Consider the following 16461-nt stretch of genomic DNA (forward strand, 5'->3'; position numbering starts at 1 on the left):
CCTTGAGGTTAACCTCCTAATCAACTATGCTACGCCCAAGAGATTAGCTAAAAGGAGAGTTGAACCCAGGACCTGGGGTTTACGCCCAAGAGATTAGCCAAAAGATTAGCTAAAAGGGGAGTTGAACCCAGGACCTGGGGTTTACGCCCAAGAGATTAGCCAAAAAGGGAGTTGAACCCAGGACTTGGGACTTAAACCCCAGGCCGTTACCAAGTTGCCACTCACCCTAAGTTGCCACTCACCCTGGGTTAACAATCCATAAACTAGTAAACAAAAACATCGAGAGAGAGAAGCACAAGTCAAAAAGAGAAACCAGATAGATGAGTGTGATTGAAATCCTAACGAGAGTCGACGCGATCTGCGAGAAATACGACAAGTACGACTTCGACAAGCAGAAACATCTCAACCTCTCCGCCGCCGACGATGCCTTCGCCCGCCTCTACTCCGCCGTCGACTTCGACATCGACGCCGCTCTTCAGGTCTATCTCAAAAAGTTCTTTTTCGTAGGGCTTGCGTTTGAATTTTTATTTTTATTTTATTTTATTTTTTTATTTTTGCAGTTGGAGGTTTTGATTTTTTGATTTTGTAGAAAGCGGAGGCGGCATCAAGCGAGAAAAGTAGGGTCTCTGCGGTTACTTTCAATGCCGAGATTCGACGCACCAAAGCTCGGTTGCTTGAGGAAGTCCCTAAATTGGAGAGATTAGCTATAAAAAAAGGTTCGATCTCTTTGAAATTATTCTGTTGATTTTATAGTAGAAATGTATAATTTGATAATTTACTTTGACTTTATTGAATTTGAATTTTGCGGCTATGTGATATTTTTGAAATCATAGAACTGAGGTTGACTTCAGCTGATTGTTCAACAGTTTAGGGGAACTTATGATTCTAAGTTTATGTTAGAATGTTCTAAATTTGGTTGGGTTTCAAAAGTGACAGCTTGTTGAATTTTTTAAGCTTGATTTGTTAGGGTTTTGGGGTTGAAATATCCATTTCGAGGACTGTGAATGCTAACTTAAGTTTTTGTGAAAATAAGGAGAAGGAAAAAGAAAAGTAGAGGAAGCAAGAAAAGCTTACCCCGATAAGGGTGAAGCAAAACACAAAAAATATATAATATAATCTCCAATTCTCTAGAGCTCAACTCCATTGAATTGAGGAATTACAATAGGTATTTGTAGAATTTTAGGCCAAGTTTGGCTATCCTAAATAAGTACACATTTTTTTATCTTTTTTCCATCACATCATCTCTCTACTTTTCTGCACATCTTTTCGTAAAAAGACAAAAAGTGCGCTTATTTAGGTCATCCCAAACAACCCCTTAATATGGTTTGATTATTTATCCAAAAAAAAAAACCAGCTTGTTTGGTTCTAGTTTTCAGAAAATAATTTTCAGAAAATTCTACTTTTTTATTTTTCGTATTTTAATGTTTTCAATGAATTTTTTTAATATTTTAAGCATTTTTTAAAAAAAAATTAAATACACCTAACATAAATACACTTAAAAAGTATAATATTTGTGAAGAAAATTAATACCAAAAAATTCAAAAAAATACGAAAATTCAGTACATTTTCGTATTTTTGTGTATTTATTAATTTTTTAAAATATTTTTTCACAAATATTTTACTATTTTAGATACATCTAAGTAAGGTGCATCTAAAAAAGTAAAAAAATTACTTAAAATTTTAAAAATATTCACTAAAAATAAAAAAATACGAAAAACAAAAAACTCAATTTCAAAAAGCTGTATTCAGAAAATTGAAACCAAACATACTGGTATTTGTAGGATGCTATATTTCTCGTATATCCATTATGAATTTTGACTCACAAATAAGAATGATAAACCTTATTGATTAAAATATTGTAAACCAACTGAAAACTATAGGAAAGACCCAAAAACATAACTTCAACCATAATACGGCTCATTGGCGACCCTCATGACTTGTGTTTAGAAAAACTGAAAACTACTAAAATATGCTCAACTCGACCCTTAGAACCTAATAAATTATCCTCAAGTGTTTACTACTCGGCCAACTCCTTGGGATTTAAATTACATGTAAATCTGTCCAGATACTTCCAAACAAACTTCATATTATTATAATTGGAGACTTTCAAAACTTCCATGGGCCCCTTCCTTTTGACTGCAAAAGCATCTTGATAACCGTGGTACCCATGGCCTTTGTCTTAAGCTTCTAAAGCCTATTAGATTTGTTTAACCATTTGATAGATGTTGCATCAATAATAAATCTTACTTTCAGGTTAAGGGGCTTTTGACAGAAGAACTTGCTGCCTGTAATGATTTGGTCCTTGCTCTGCCAGATAGGATTCAAGCCATACCAGATGGGACTGCAGCTGCTCCCAAACAATCTGGAGGCTGGACAGGTTCAGCTTCCCACATAGAAATCAAGTTTGATTCAGGTGATTGGTTGCCTTTATTCTACTCTTTTTTTTCCCTCCTTTTTTCTTTTTTCTGGGAGGCTCTTACTTGAGATTTGTTGTTCAATTATTTGTTTTATTTGGATCATAGATGGACTGTTCAACAGTGAATACTTCCAGCAAACAGAAGAGTCCAGCCAATTCAGGCAAGAATATGAAATGCGGAAAATGAAGCAGGTAGGCATGTAATTCTTTAGAGTTGAATACCTTTCTTTTTTTAATTGGAGGGAAATATGATTTTTTTCTTTCTAATGAGGATTTGTTCTTCTGTGGTTTCTGCATTCATTGTTCTATTGATTCCAAATAAAAAATAAAAATAATGTGTTTTGTTCACACAGGACCAAGGATTGGAAGTGATATCTGAAGGTTTGGATACATTGAAAAACATGGCCCATGGTTTGAATGAGGTTTGCTGCTGCCTTGTGCATTTGTATCTGTTGCTTTGTCCCATTTTGTGTACATTAATTTATGACTTTGCAATTCATATAGGAAATGGATCGGCAAGGTCCTTTAATGGATGAGATTGACACTAAGGTTTGAGAACTTGTCCTGTCCTGGTAATATCTGAAGCTATGAGTATTCTTAAATTTTTAATGGTGTATTTCTTCACATCCTACAGGTCGACAAGGCAGCATCTGACCTTAAGAACACCAATGTGAGACTAAAGGATACTGTTAACCAGGTGATTGAGCTGCCATTGTATTTTCTGTAGATTTGCATCACTTTGTGTGCTGCAGAGCTGTGCTATGTCGTAGATCTCTTTACTGGATTTGACAGAAAGTTTTGATTTGTTTCAACTGAGGTCCAGTCGAAATTTCTGTATTGCTATTATACTGTTGTGCATAATTCTTGGGATTGCAGCCTATATATACAAGTTTCACTTTCTCTAAAAAATGGAAAGAAAATGTTTTATCTAATTCTTGGTAATAGCTGACATGCTTAATGGACTCTAAAAAATAATTTCATGCATTGGTGAACTTATAGTTAGAAGCCTATAATTGAACTTATAAACTAAAGCTGAGGGCATGGTTATTCTGGTTGGATCTTCTTCATGCTTGATTCAGTTTCTCCTGTTAATCTCTTTCTTTTCACTACCTTAGTGCATTTCAATGAAATAACAATCATCAGATTGATTCTCATACTTGTCTGGGCTGAAATTTGATTGTTTGCTCAACATTTGATTTTTCAAATTTCCTTCTCTTTCGGTTTAGTATTTTAAGCAGTCATTCTGATGGTGGTTGTACCTGTAGTGTATTGAAGAATTAAGATGATTGATGGGCTACTGTTTCTGCTCGTGATATTGGCTTGGTCTGGTATTGTTTTGCGTTGATTGAGGCCTTGTTACGTGCTTATTTTGGAGATGATTTGTTTTCCTGGTGTGTGTATGTCTTTGCTCATACTTTTGACTACTATTTTTGTACCTGTCTTTCAAAAAAAACTTTCGGTACATCAGACATTTCTATATTAATAATGTATATTTGTTCCAGCTTTCATTTTGTCTCCTTAATTTAAGGTATTATATTTCTATGCATATGATTAATGTTGTGACTCCTGTAAACACCACTTATGGTATTTGTGCAACCTATAAAGGGAAGAACCAAAATTGGATGAATTTGTAGTCTAGGGTAGCATTAAGTGAAACTCCTATAAAAACCAATCTTGAAAAATCTGCAATTAAAGTCTAGGATATTTGCTGTTAGGATTAAGCTAGGGATTGGCCCAGTTGAATGTGAAAAAAATGAATTTGTGCTGGTACTAAAGAGCAATAGTTCAGGATTTTATTTAGTTGATTTACAATAAAAATTTGTTCTGCATTATTTTTTCATAGAAATCTCCTTGTGGTTTTAATTTCTTGTTGTAACTTTTTTTTTTCCTTCTTTTTTTTTCTTCTATAACATTGGAAACATGATTAAAGTTGACCTTTCCGTTATAACTGGGTTGTCATGTTAACAATTTCATGTTATTGCCCTCAAACTTACATCATATGATACCATGATATTGCAGACATGCTATTTACTACAGACAACAAAGTAGTAGAATGAGTGATATTTGGTGCTCTATGCTACAACATCCTCCTTACCATAGAAAAGTTGTAAAATCGATCAGAATACTACTACTAGTAGCATAGGATGTGGCCAGCATTCAACAGTATGACTGTTTTTCTTTTTTTAAAACCTAAGAATAGTTGTAAATTCAATCTGAATAATATTAGCATAGGATGTAGCCAGCATTTAGTGGTGGTTGCCCACTTTTCTAGTTGAATAAAAATGATTGTCTCTTGGGTGTTCTTTTCCCTCTTGTTTATGGCATTTAATGGCTATTAGATGTTCCAAGGAATTAGCCTTTTCTATGTTTCTTGGTGTAGAGGGTCCAAATGTAAGCATTGGAGAAATGAATACTGCAAACGTTTAGTTGGAGATGATGGAGATTACCATGAGTAAAGAGGTAAAGAGCAACACAAGCAGTGTAGGACCCAAAGGAATAGTTGGTGAATATATGATCCAAATGGGGAGAGGAGCCTTCCTTTTATAAGCAGAGGAGATTGAGGTAAAGTTACTTATCATAAAAAAAGAAAAAAAAAGAGAGATTTGAGATAAAGTTGAAGTCCTTTTAGTACGTAAGTGGGCCTTGTGTTGCAATTGAAATAGAAATGATTTGTGATCAAGTTAGGGTTCTTCTCAATGATAATCTGATAAGGATCTTATGATGTCGATGATGTCAAGATAATTGCCTGTCGTCGATTGGTCGAGGTGAAGACATCATCCACACCCTGATGAGACTATGCTCTTAGCCACTGATCCACATGATTCCCAATTCTCAGAATGGATCATGACACTACGCGAAGACCACACCCTGGACACAGTATTGGCCATGAAACTATCTGAAAACCACACTATGGCTTCATACCAAGCTGCAGGAGGCCCCCAAGTCTTGCTTGTCAATTGTGGCGAACATCAGTTTGGGTGTGTGGGAGGTGAGGAGGAGGTTCTAGTCTAGCAGAAGATCCTCACTCTTCTGAAAGATAGGAGAAAGTGGCCCCTACCGAAGGGTCTCACTCTTTTTGAGGTTAAGAGTCCAGACGTTTTTGTTTTGTCCTTATGGTGCCGTTGGTGATGTGGACGCTCTTTTAGAAAACCTCACCTAAAACATATGACGACCCCCTAGTCCAACATTAGTTCTATAAAATGGCACAGAAACTGACTCGTGTTAGCACCCTTCCTTCAGCTAGCTCCGCTTGATCTATCCATCTTTTTTTTCTTCTAATAGATACTAGTCATATAATTGATCTTTTGGTTTTTGAATTGTGCGGTTCAGTTCAGGTTGTTTTACCAGGTTGGCAATTCAAACCCGAATTCCAACATCAGTTAACATAACTAAACGATATATTTCACCGATTAAACCAATTTGCATAGAAAGTTTCAATTTTACAAATCAAACATGAATTCCATTTCCCCAACATTCAAAATAAATAGTGAATATCATAACAAAACAATTTTAGAATTCTAATTTGATAATCGTACTTCAGAAAAAATACCAACAAAAAATTTCATTCTAAGGATGAAAAAAGCACACCTTATGTCTAAATTTTCTCCTTTGCTTCTCATTTGCTCTCATATTGCCCTTTGCTTAATCACTTTCCCTCTTTGATTTCTTCATGGAAGGCACTGCCAATCCTGACTATGCCACCTTCCTGAAGATCTCCACGAATGACTATGATTCCACCATTGGACTGAAATAGTAGCATTGCAGACACCTATCGTCCAATGAGGAAGAGGGAGAGAAGAGCAGAGGGAAGTGCTAGCAGAGAATAATGGAGGGGGAGAGAGAGAGAGAGAGAGAGAGTAAATGAGATTCATGAGTAGGATAAGTTTTACAGTATATTATGACAGATCTGGCAAGGACTTTATGTATAATCATGCACTAATGCATCAAATCGTGGATTTGAAATGGGTAAATGGGATTTTTGTTGGTTTTGATTCACTCTGTCTCCAAAATACAAAAGCAGGATACCGAACCAAAACTGATAAAAAACCTATCAGTTGGTCGGCTATTTTACACCCCTATTTCCTACAGTATCTCGACAGCCAATAATACATGGCAGTTCGAGTACATAGAATAAAATGTGTTATCTTAAAAGAGTACTCACATGATCACAATTAACAGTTGCAATTGGGAAGTCACCATCTTGTGACTGGCCCGTGGCTAACTGATGAGTGTTACACCTATTGCTCGTCTGTCCAATATCGCTCCATATACTAGGCCTATACCATTTGCTGTCCAAGAAGAGAACAACTTTATCTTGCCTAAGATGGATTATACCCTTTACATGTAGCTCTTGGATTAGAAAATTTCCATCTTCCCATATTTGATTGACAATGAGTTTGAAAAGTATTCTGTGAATAAATGCCTTTAATAGCATCAGATTCAATTACCTCAACCAATAAAGTATTAAATCATTCTAGAACTGAATGCATTTGCAACATGGTTTTGTGAACTATCCTCATGCTTAAGGACAAAATTGTAAGCTTCAATGCTTGCACCACAACAGAAAATTCTACATTAATACAATTTCCTTGCGTCGTTAACTTCTTGCTTAAAATGCAATAGGTTTACTCCATTGGCTAAGATTCTACCAAACTGACTTGAGAAACATCACATTCCACTTCAAGTGCTAGGTTGAAATCCTCCCCATTGCAGGCAGGAAATGGAGATCTCTACATCATAATCAATGATTGTGAAAGAGCCACATTAATACATCAGTATTTTAAAACTCAAAATGACATGGCAATTTATAGAATGAATTTTGAATTTTGATGATGTTCCACAAAATAGACCTAGGTGATGGCCTCTCTTCTTCCTCATGGAATGAGTTTATCTCTACAGTTTTTGGACATTGAAGCCTGTATATCATATCTCCTTTTGCAAGTTTTTGCACTTCCTATGCAAGGGTGCCACTTGCTGGGTCAAATCTACTAGTAAGTGTTAATTTTTGTCAAGCTGCCCTCTCCTTACCTTGAAGTATCAAAGCAGAGTTTCTAAGGACTTGAAACTTACATTAATGTAAAAAAGCAACAAAGAGAAAAAAAATAGAAAAAATAAACACAGTAGAGTACTGAGAAAAATACTTGATAATTCACCGAAGCAAGCATCAATAGCAGTAGATAAACAAAAATCCCGAAGTGGCTGTTTTTCAAACAATCTCAATACATACTAACAATTGAGTACCAAATCCTTATTTTGTCACCCTTATGAATTCCATTAAATCCATGACTACAGTACAAAATCCTTTTCCGTTAATCCTATACGGTAAAAGCATAATAAAACACTCACCTTCTGCTAAGTCCAAGTGATTAAACTCTTGATATTGGATTATACTATTATAGAATTCCATTGGTTGGTGTTGAAGTTGTTACCTTCAAACTGGTTTGTACTACATAATTATTTGATTCAGTTCTGTCGTCGCTCCATTGATCATCTCTGTCAGTTACCTTCTTCTTGGGTTGGATGAGATTCTCATACTGAGTTCCTTCAGTGGGCTGCTTTCTCTTCTGTCCATTGATTGAACTGTCGAAAGGTGGGATCGAGTATTGTGAATAGTTTGTGTCAGAATAGCCTTCACAGACTAGTAGAGTTTTTGCTAGCTTCAAAGCTTATGCAAGAAACCGTGTCTATGGAAGACCCAATGATTAATGGTAACACCAGGCAATCTCTGTAAAGAAATTCTCTGACCATTTCAAGTTTGGCATTTGTACTTGTAGAGCATGGTTCTTCACAAAGTGGTTCATTTCTAGAACCAAATTGATCTTCCAAACTGTTCCTTAATACTGTTTTTCTGCCGAACTCGGCAGACTACCCAACCACCCGACTGTTAGGAAGAAAAGCATTTCGATCAATCTCTGCTTAGTGTAAAAAAATAGAAAAATTATATATATTCTTGTGCTGGCATTGGAGTTGATATATGAAATGTGTATTGTGTCTGCATGTGTTATTGGAAACTCATGAGAAGAGGAGCTGCTTAGAGCTTGTTGTAGACTATGCCAATGCAAGAAGTGGCAAGGAAGGTTATGCCCTCATGTTGGATCCAGCGATTCATAAGAACATCCACTTCTTGTTAACACTCCATTTGTTTGCGCTGGTGTTTGGCATAACGGAAAATGAAAGTCAACGGAAAATGTTTCTGTGGTCAATGGAAAAGAAGCCTATTTGGGTGGAAAACGTTTTCCGGACTAATGTCATACCAGCGGCACTGCACTACCACCGTTACCATCACCTTCACCACCACCATCACCACTGTGGCCACCACTGCCGCCCCACAACCACCACTAATACAACCATTAGTACATTGATTTCAAGGATGCAGCCAAACATGGGAAATTTTTTTTTCTGAAAGTTTTCCACTGAAGCAAATGGAATGTAAATGAAAGCTAGATATCATGCAAAACAACTTACCCTCATGCATCCTTTTTGCTTGGAAGTCAACATCGTTGCTTCGGGCAATCTGTACTCCTGCATGTTCCAGTCCGTCTTGATTCCTCTTGGAGGGCGTTCTCTATGGAACACCAGAGCTTTTTTAATTCCAATTATCCTTGCTCCGCATGAACTGCGAATTGGTTTATCAGTTCCCATAGCCTTCCAATAACCTGAAGCTGCCATCCTATTAGGCTTCACTCCGTTGGCATACTTTCTATTCCTTGGGGTGAAGAAGTACCATTCCTCCCCGCCAAACAAAGCTTCCCTGTTTAAAAGAGAGAAAAAAAATTTCTTTTTCGCTTAGTAAGTTTGACCATCAAAAGAATAAAAGAAGATTTCAAGAACAAAGTGTTGGGTGCAACAACACAGACTTGGTAGCTCCCAAGGTTTGCACTTGTTGAGATCAACTTCAGCAATAATAGCTGCTGGCAGTGAACTTGCGGTTGCTTTCTTTCTCAAATAGTGCACGATGAGCTCCTCATCAGTTGGGTGGAACCTAAAACCAGGTGGAAGTTGAATATTTGAGTTTGGTTTTTTCTGTCACGCCCTCAAAATAAACCCATATTATATATATATCTTTTACATGCAATATTGAAAGAAAACAATTCATTATCTCATTCATCAGAGTATTACTAAATAAAAACATTACATGTAACGTCAAATTAAATGCCCTATGGGCTTATATCTTTCCAAGCCAACACTTGGACACAAAAATATGAGTTCTAACTGAAATACAAATAAAGCCCTAGGCTTGAATGTTTATCAAATAAACAAATAACTAAAAATAGTCTTCAAATCCAAAAGCCAAATCCTCCCAAGCTAAGTCCTTGGAAGTAGCTTATCACCTGAACCTGAAAATGATGTTCCCATAAAGGGTGAGTCACAGCCCAGTAGAAAAATACTAAACCAAATATAAGCATTGAATAAAGCTATACCATTCAATAGATGGTTAACCAAGATAATCAATTATGACTTAATACAGTCTCATGACACTAACGTCTATGACATGTTTCAATTCCCATTATTATCAATAAGGCTCAGAACCTGGCCAAACTTACAACAGTGAACTATATAACATATTCACATTACTTCCAATATCAACAACACAGATGAGACTCAGGCTCATATCAAAACACTTCATACTTCCCGTTTGATACACATTTTAGTGCTGTATCAATAACATGTAAAAACACTTCAATATAATAAGCACACATAATAGTGATGCTAATGGAGTCCATCCCCTATCTCCTCCCAAACAAAAATCCGGTTTAGAGGTTCATCCCCTATCTTCCCCTAAACCGTGGAGTACATCCCCTATTTCCTCCCACACAATATGCAAATGCAATGCTCAATCAATACACGTATTTTCTGTATTAATTCAATAGTCAAAATTTATGACTTAACCAATGTGATTAGTTTCAGTTATTCCTAATCCACATGTAATGTCTACAACAATCACGACTATCCTCCACCGATAGCCCAAAACAGTTATTTCTAGACTGGAAATAAATATATCAACAATTCAATAGGCGAGTGATTTAAATTATCCAACTACACCATTTAATCAATGAATTCCTCAATTTCATGAATTTAACCAAATTCTCCAATTTCCTTAAATTAATTATACAAATTAATTTATTAATACAACTAGGGTTTTTCCCAAAATTACCAAAGTGCTCCCAACATATTAAAATACCAAAACTTAGAACAAAACTTATAAGATGGAGTAGGAAATCCCTACCTCGAAGAAAATAACCCGAATGGAGAAGACGGAGATGAAGACCCAAATTCCAAAGTGCTCCAAAACACCAAACGTTCAGATTAAATGGATGCCCTCGACTCACTCTATCTTTTTAATAAAGGATCTGGGGTAGAAACACACTCTAAATAGATCAAACCTAAGAGAGAAGGTGAGTAGAGGGAGAGAAAAGTCGGACCTAGGGTTTTGGAATAAAAAAGAGGATGAAAAACTGATTAAAAAACCCGCTGCTGCTTATTTAAACTGGACAGGCTCGCTCGAGCGAAGATTTGGTCACTCGAGCGACCAGACACAAGAAAGCCTCGCTCGAGCGAAGAAAAGCTCGCTCGATCCAAGAATGCAATGCTTCAGGTCTATACTAAACGCAATCGCTCGCTCGAGCGAAGAAAAGCTGGCTCGAGCCACCAGACACAAAATATAACCCTCGCTCGAGCGGCCAAGTCCTCGCTCGAGCGACCAACCCAAAAACTAGACAGCAACACTTGGTTTCCGAACCCAACCAACCTGAAACAAACCTGCCCAACACATCCTATAACTCCAAATGAGAAAATAAAGGACGACAACAACAATTATACAATGACAGAATCTACGGAACCTAAGTCCGGATACAATAATCAAATGGGAAAAGACCGGGGTCACTATATTTTCTCCATGGAAGAGGGCTTTGTTCTTTTTTGTTGGAGGAACCTAGGATGAATTAACTACCGATGTTATCGAGTGAGGTCGATGTGAATTAGAGAGCACTGTACTGGTTATATGGTGTACTCTCATGCAGATTAGGTCATTGATGTTGGCTAATTAAATAGGATTAAATCAATTACATGTGGGTGGTTTTATGAAATAGAAAGGAAAGCAACCCTTTGTCTTAACTATTGACTTATTTGTGTGGACAATGATGGGTCTTTGTGTATACCATATTTAGAAGTGTGAGATAGTATTGTAGCCTCTTGCTAGAATTATGACCAGTATAATGATTGTGGAGATTCAGTATGAAGTCTGCTAATTGAATGGCTTGGATCATCTAAGTATAACCAATCTATGACTGATTTTGAGTTGGCGCAGCATGGAAGCAATGTGTGTGAAATGTGATAATGTGGTCAGGTTGCATTATGCTTCCATAAAATAAAAATTGAATGGCTTGAAGTATGACCAGTATAACGAACCAGGCTCTTTGTGACGTTTATTTAGCCATGATTTTGTTTTGTGGGAAATGATTTTCAGTTGGATCAAAGTACCATGTTTGTTTTTCAGAGTCGATCAGAAATTTGATATGTTACATATATGAACTGATTGATCAAACATCTTCCTGAGAGAACTATGAGTTATTTTCTGCTTTCTTTGGTCAAACATCCATGAAAAAGCACCTTTTGAGGAGGAAGTTTCCGAACCAACATGGCTGGCCTGTTGGTCAATAGTCTCTATACCTCGGTAGGATGTATGAGGTTTGACTCTTCTACCTTTTGTGTGAGTCGTTTTTCGTCATATTTGTTTGGAGTTTTCTGGTATTTGTTTGGTTTGATGAGCTTGTTGTATGATTGTGGCTACATGTTAAGACTTTATTTTTCCAGTTTGATGTAATTTTCTTGTTATTTATCTCCTCCTACCTATTGACCAAAATAAAGAAGAAAAGAGTTTCTGTTCGTATTGATTTGATGCGAAATGATAGGTTATATAAAAGCAGCTGGCTTGAATTAGCCTGGGCAATATTTTTGATTTGTAAAATATTTCAAAATAATTTGTTTTAAATTCAATTATTGGATTCATCAAAATAAGATTTTCAGAGCATCTGGAGAGGGTTTGATCCTTTTGATGCCAACATAGCAAGATATGAATAAATCACCTTATGATTATTATTATTGTTATTTGTTGTATATATATATATATATATTCCCTACTCGTATAGAATAAAATATAATCAATAGAAAATTAAAACTAATTACAAGAGAAGAGTTGATAACCGGATTAACCCCCAGTTTGATTACGAAAATGAGAAAAATATTAAACATAATATTTTCTTTATACAAAAAAAATAAAAAAATAAAATAAAAAATACTTGAAGCAATCATGAACTGCAAAATGATAGATTTTATGTTTTTCAATGGATGAATTTATTTTATATATATAAAAAATTCAATAAATAAATTTATTATGTTTTTTGTTTGTACAAGGTTCCCGTACAGATGCTACCCTTCGGCTCCATCCATGCCATGTCATGACTTAGCTTTGTCCGTACAAAATTCCAAAAGGAAGAACCGTGTAAAAAACCTGCTGTGAAGTTAAACTGGAGAAAAACAACTTTTTCAAAAACTACAAAATCTTTTGATACGCAAGTTTGATTTTGTATGCAAATGAAATGAGTCGTGTGATGTTATAATGTGTAGGGCTGCAAACGAACTGAACCGTTAATAAACAATACAACTTAGCTCGTTTAAAGTTCATTTGAATTTAACTCATTTATTAAATAAACACAAATTTTTATACTCATTTTGTATTGAGTTGAGATTGAGTAGACTCAAACTTAACTCGATTAAGTTTGTGAATATAGTTACATAAATTAATATTTATTTTTAATGATGCATCAAATATATTTTATTTGTCTACTTGTGTTTAGTGTTTGTACAAATTTAAATATTTGATTGATAAAATTGATTAATAACAAGTTTTTTTTGGATGCTCATAATGTTTTCTTTTTTCTCTTAATGTGCATTATAGTTTAGTGTTCTTTTTATTTATTTTTTAAAATATTCTCTTTGAACTTGAGTTTGACTCTTTTATATAATCGAGTTGACTTGAATTGAGCTCAAGCTCGAGCTCAGGTTTTTAAGTTTGTTGAGCTCATCTTGAGCTTGAGTTTGACAAGTTTTTAGCGAGCTGAACTCGAATACTTCAAAATATATCTCAATTCAATTTGGCTCGACTCGGTCCACTTAGACAAGAAACGTATTGTGAGATTGTTCATACCGATGCTTCCATGTCATGTTCTGTAGATATGAACGTTGAACCCTTAGGGGGGTTTTGTTTGGGTCTTTGAGATTCAAAATCATGGCGTTTAGTAGTCTTTGTATTGGCAGAACACAACCATTTTACTACTAATGATGAAATTGTTTTTGAGGTTGGTTTGACAAGGTCAGTGTGTTAGGTGCTGTTTGGTGCAAGTTAGGATATGTTTTTCAGAATTTGTTAGTGTTTGGTGCAATTTTGCTAATAAATTGTGAGATAAAAAAATATTTTAAAAAGCTAAAAAAAAAACCTGAAGCCGAGTAGGGATTGTTTTTAGCTTTTGCGTTTAGATTTGTAAACCAACAGATTATAGTAATTTAGCTATATATTGTTTTACGAAATAAAGAAAAAAAAATGCCTTCAATGTATATTGTTTTTTGGTTTTTTGGACAAATACAAAAGAAATCCCAAGATTTGAGTCCTTTAACAAAATAAATCATGAGTTTTTAATTTTATCAATTTAAATTCTAATATTTTGATTTGTTTTCAATTTAAACCGTTAATCTATTTTTATTAAGTAAAATCAACGGAAAAAAATATTTTAATTATTAAGCTCAATATAAGTATACATAAAATGTCAAAAATATTATTTTTATTGGAGTTTAATGATTAAAATATTATTTTTTAATTGTTTTTACTTAATAAAAATAGACAAATGGTTTAGATTGAAAATAAATTAAAAATTTAGAATTTAAATTGACAAAATTAAAAGTTTAGGGTTTATTCTGATATAATTGTCCCTTTTTTAGTTTTTGTTTTTTATGGTAATGCATTAATTTATAGTTTAAATCTGGTTTCTATTGAATCTTGCCCCAGTTTTGATATGTAATTGTGTAACCTCTTGAACAAGAGATGTCAAATGGGTTTCTCACTTGCAAGGAAATCTTCTCGACTGGGCTATTACTAAGAACTATAGGTGAAAAATGGATCATTAACGTTATGGTCCCAGACTTATCAGCTTATCTTTTTTTTAATGTTGTATTTGTGTGGTTGAAATTGAATTAATATAGTGTGGAGTCTACATATAAATGAATTTGAACCATAGATTGATGTTTTTGGATAAAATTTGGGATAAAAATTCCAAATTCGTAGTATTACTGAAAATGGATAGGTATAGGGCTGAGCTTGGTTCAGACTAAATCATTATTTACAGTTTTATGAAATTTAGAATCAAATTGAATTACAAAAATTTTGAAACCAAAATAATATTTTGCATAAGTTAAATAAGTGCACTTATTTGGGTCACATCACCTCTTTACTTTCTGTACATTTTTTTGTAAAAAGTCAAAAAATATACTTATTTAGATAATTTCAAACAATCCTTACTCGAACTTAGAAAATGTAATTTGCTTCGGTTTGGAACAACGATTTTTATATATTTTGTCATTATTTACAATATGATCACAATACGCTCAAAACATAAAACAATATGTCACAATTTTATAAACAACTGTTTAAAGGGAAATTTGGTCAAAATTTCATCGTAATAAAATTTTCATACATTAAGGACAAACAAAAATTTTTCTTGAAAAGTCCATTACACATCACTATTATCAAAATATCTTTGGTGAGTAATTTAATATTTTAAATTTTAAATTCCTATCTAAAAAAGAAAATTAAATTTTAAACTGATATAACTTTTAATTTAGACAACACTTTTTAATAAAATTAATATTTTTAAAATTCTCTCGTCAAGATTTGTTAAGTAAGATCTATGAAATTCTTTAAAAAAATTAATAAATTTTTTACCGTTGAAATTAATGTCAATAGTCAAATTTTATACTATCTCACAGTAAAACTTATTGTGAATCAAAATAAATTTACAAATAAAATTTATATTTTATTTTGTATTGTCTTCAGAATTAAATTGATTCGAATTTAATATTTTAATGACTTAATTTGTGAAATCAAAACTTTAAGAATTTAAACGAAAAAGATGTTAAATTGTAAGGACTATAACTGTAGGCCATGTTTGATTCACAAGACTAATAGTGATGGTATTAACAATCCCATCAAATTAGTGTGGTATTCACTATCTAATTGGATTAGTAGGATAAATTATCTTCTTATCCATTGTTTGATTTGCATTGGATAAGAAAACATATAAATGTAAAAGAGTCTTTTTATTTTATTTGCCAACTCAGGATATATAATCTTACTACTTCTCCATTATAAGTTTGTGGGATTAATTATCTATTGGATTAATAATTCTGAAATAAAATTTTATAACCAATACAAGATTATGAGGCACACGGATTAATAATCTCAATCTCATGTTCTAATCCTTTCAATCAAATATGCTCGCAGAATAATATCAACCTGGAAGCTTATACATGCCACTGCCCATTTTTCAATCAATCAACCCACATTAAGATTAAAAGTAAGTTTTTTGAGTCTCCTCTATAATTTATTTAATAATATTGACAATCACTCATGACATTGGTGCAATTGCACACAAATTTCAAATTCACCCATAAATTATTACATGGCTAATAATGAAGTAAGTCCAGTTGTACCCACAAAACACAAGGTTTTGCTAATAGCATCATCAACCCAACAAACAAGAACGCACGCTACAAAGTGCAAATAGTAAGAGCTAATAGCTTACATTTAAATGACTTAATTGACAAAATGGAAACTTTAAGAACTTAAATGAAAAAGATATTAAATTGTAAGGATTATAAATGTAGTTTATCCAGTAAAGTAATATCAACCTGAAAGTTTATCCAGTAAAGTAATATCAACCTGAAAGTTTATACATGCCACTGCCCATTTTTCAATCAGTCAACCCTCATTAAGA

General features: G+C 34.0%; 1 protein-coding gene across 1 annotated transcript; it reads left to right on the forward strand.

The window, feature by feature from the left end:
• The first annotated feature begins 250 nt into the window (after positions 1 to 250).
• LOC114310384 (syntaxin-71) lies at positions 251 to 3336 on the forward strand. Its single transcript, XM_082891570.1, has 7 exons — positions 251 to 479; positions 590 to 713; positions 2252 to 2413; positions 2523 to 2608; positions 2770 to 2838; positions 2921 to 2965; positions 3051 to 3336. The coding sequence occupies exons 1-7, from the start codon at positions 321 to 323 to the stop codon at positions 3141 to 3143; spliced, it is 738 nt and encodes a 245-aa protein (XP_082747696.1). The 5' UTR covers positions 251 to 320; the 3' UTR covers positions 3144 to 3336.
• The last annotated feature ends 13125 nt before the right edge of the window (positions 3337 to 16461 follow it).

This window comes from Camellia sinensis, chromosome 10 (genome assembly GCF_055761805.1).
Source record: "Camellia sinensis isolate YWXY chromosome 10, ASM5576180v1, whole genome shotgun sequence".
Taxonomy (NCBI): Eukaryota; Viridiplantae; Streptophyta; class Magnoliopsida; order Ericales; family Theaceae; genus Camellia; species Camellia sinensis.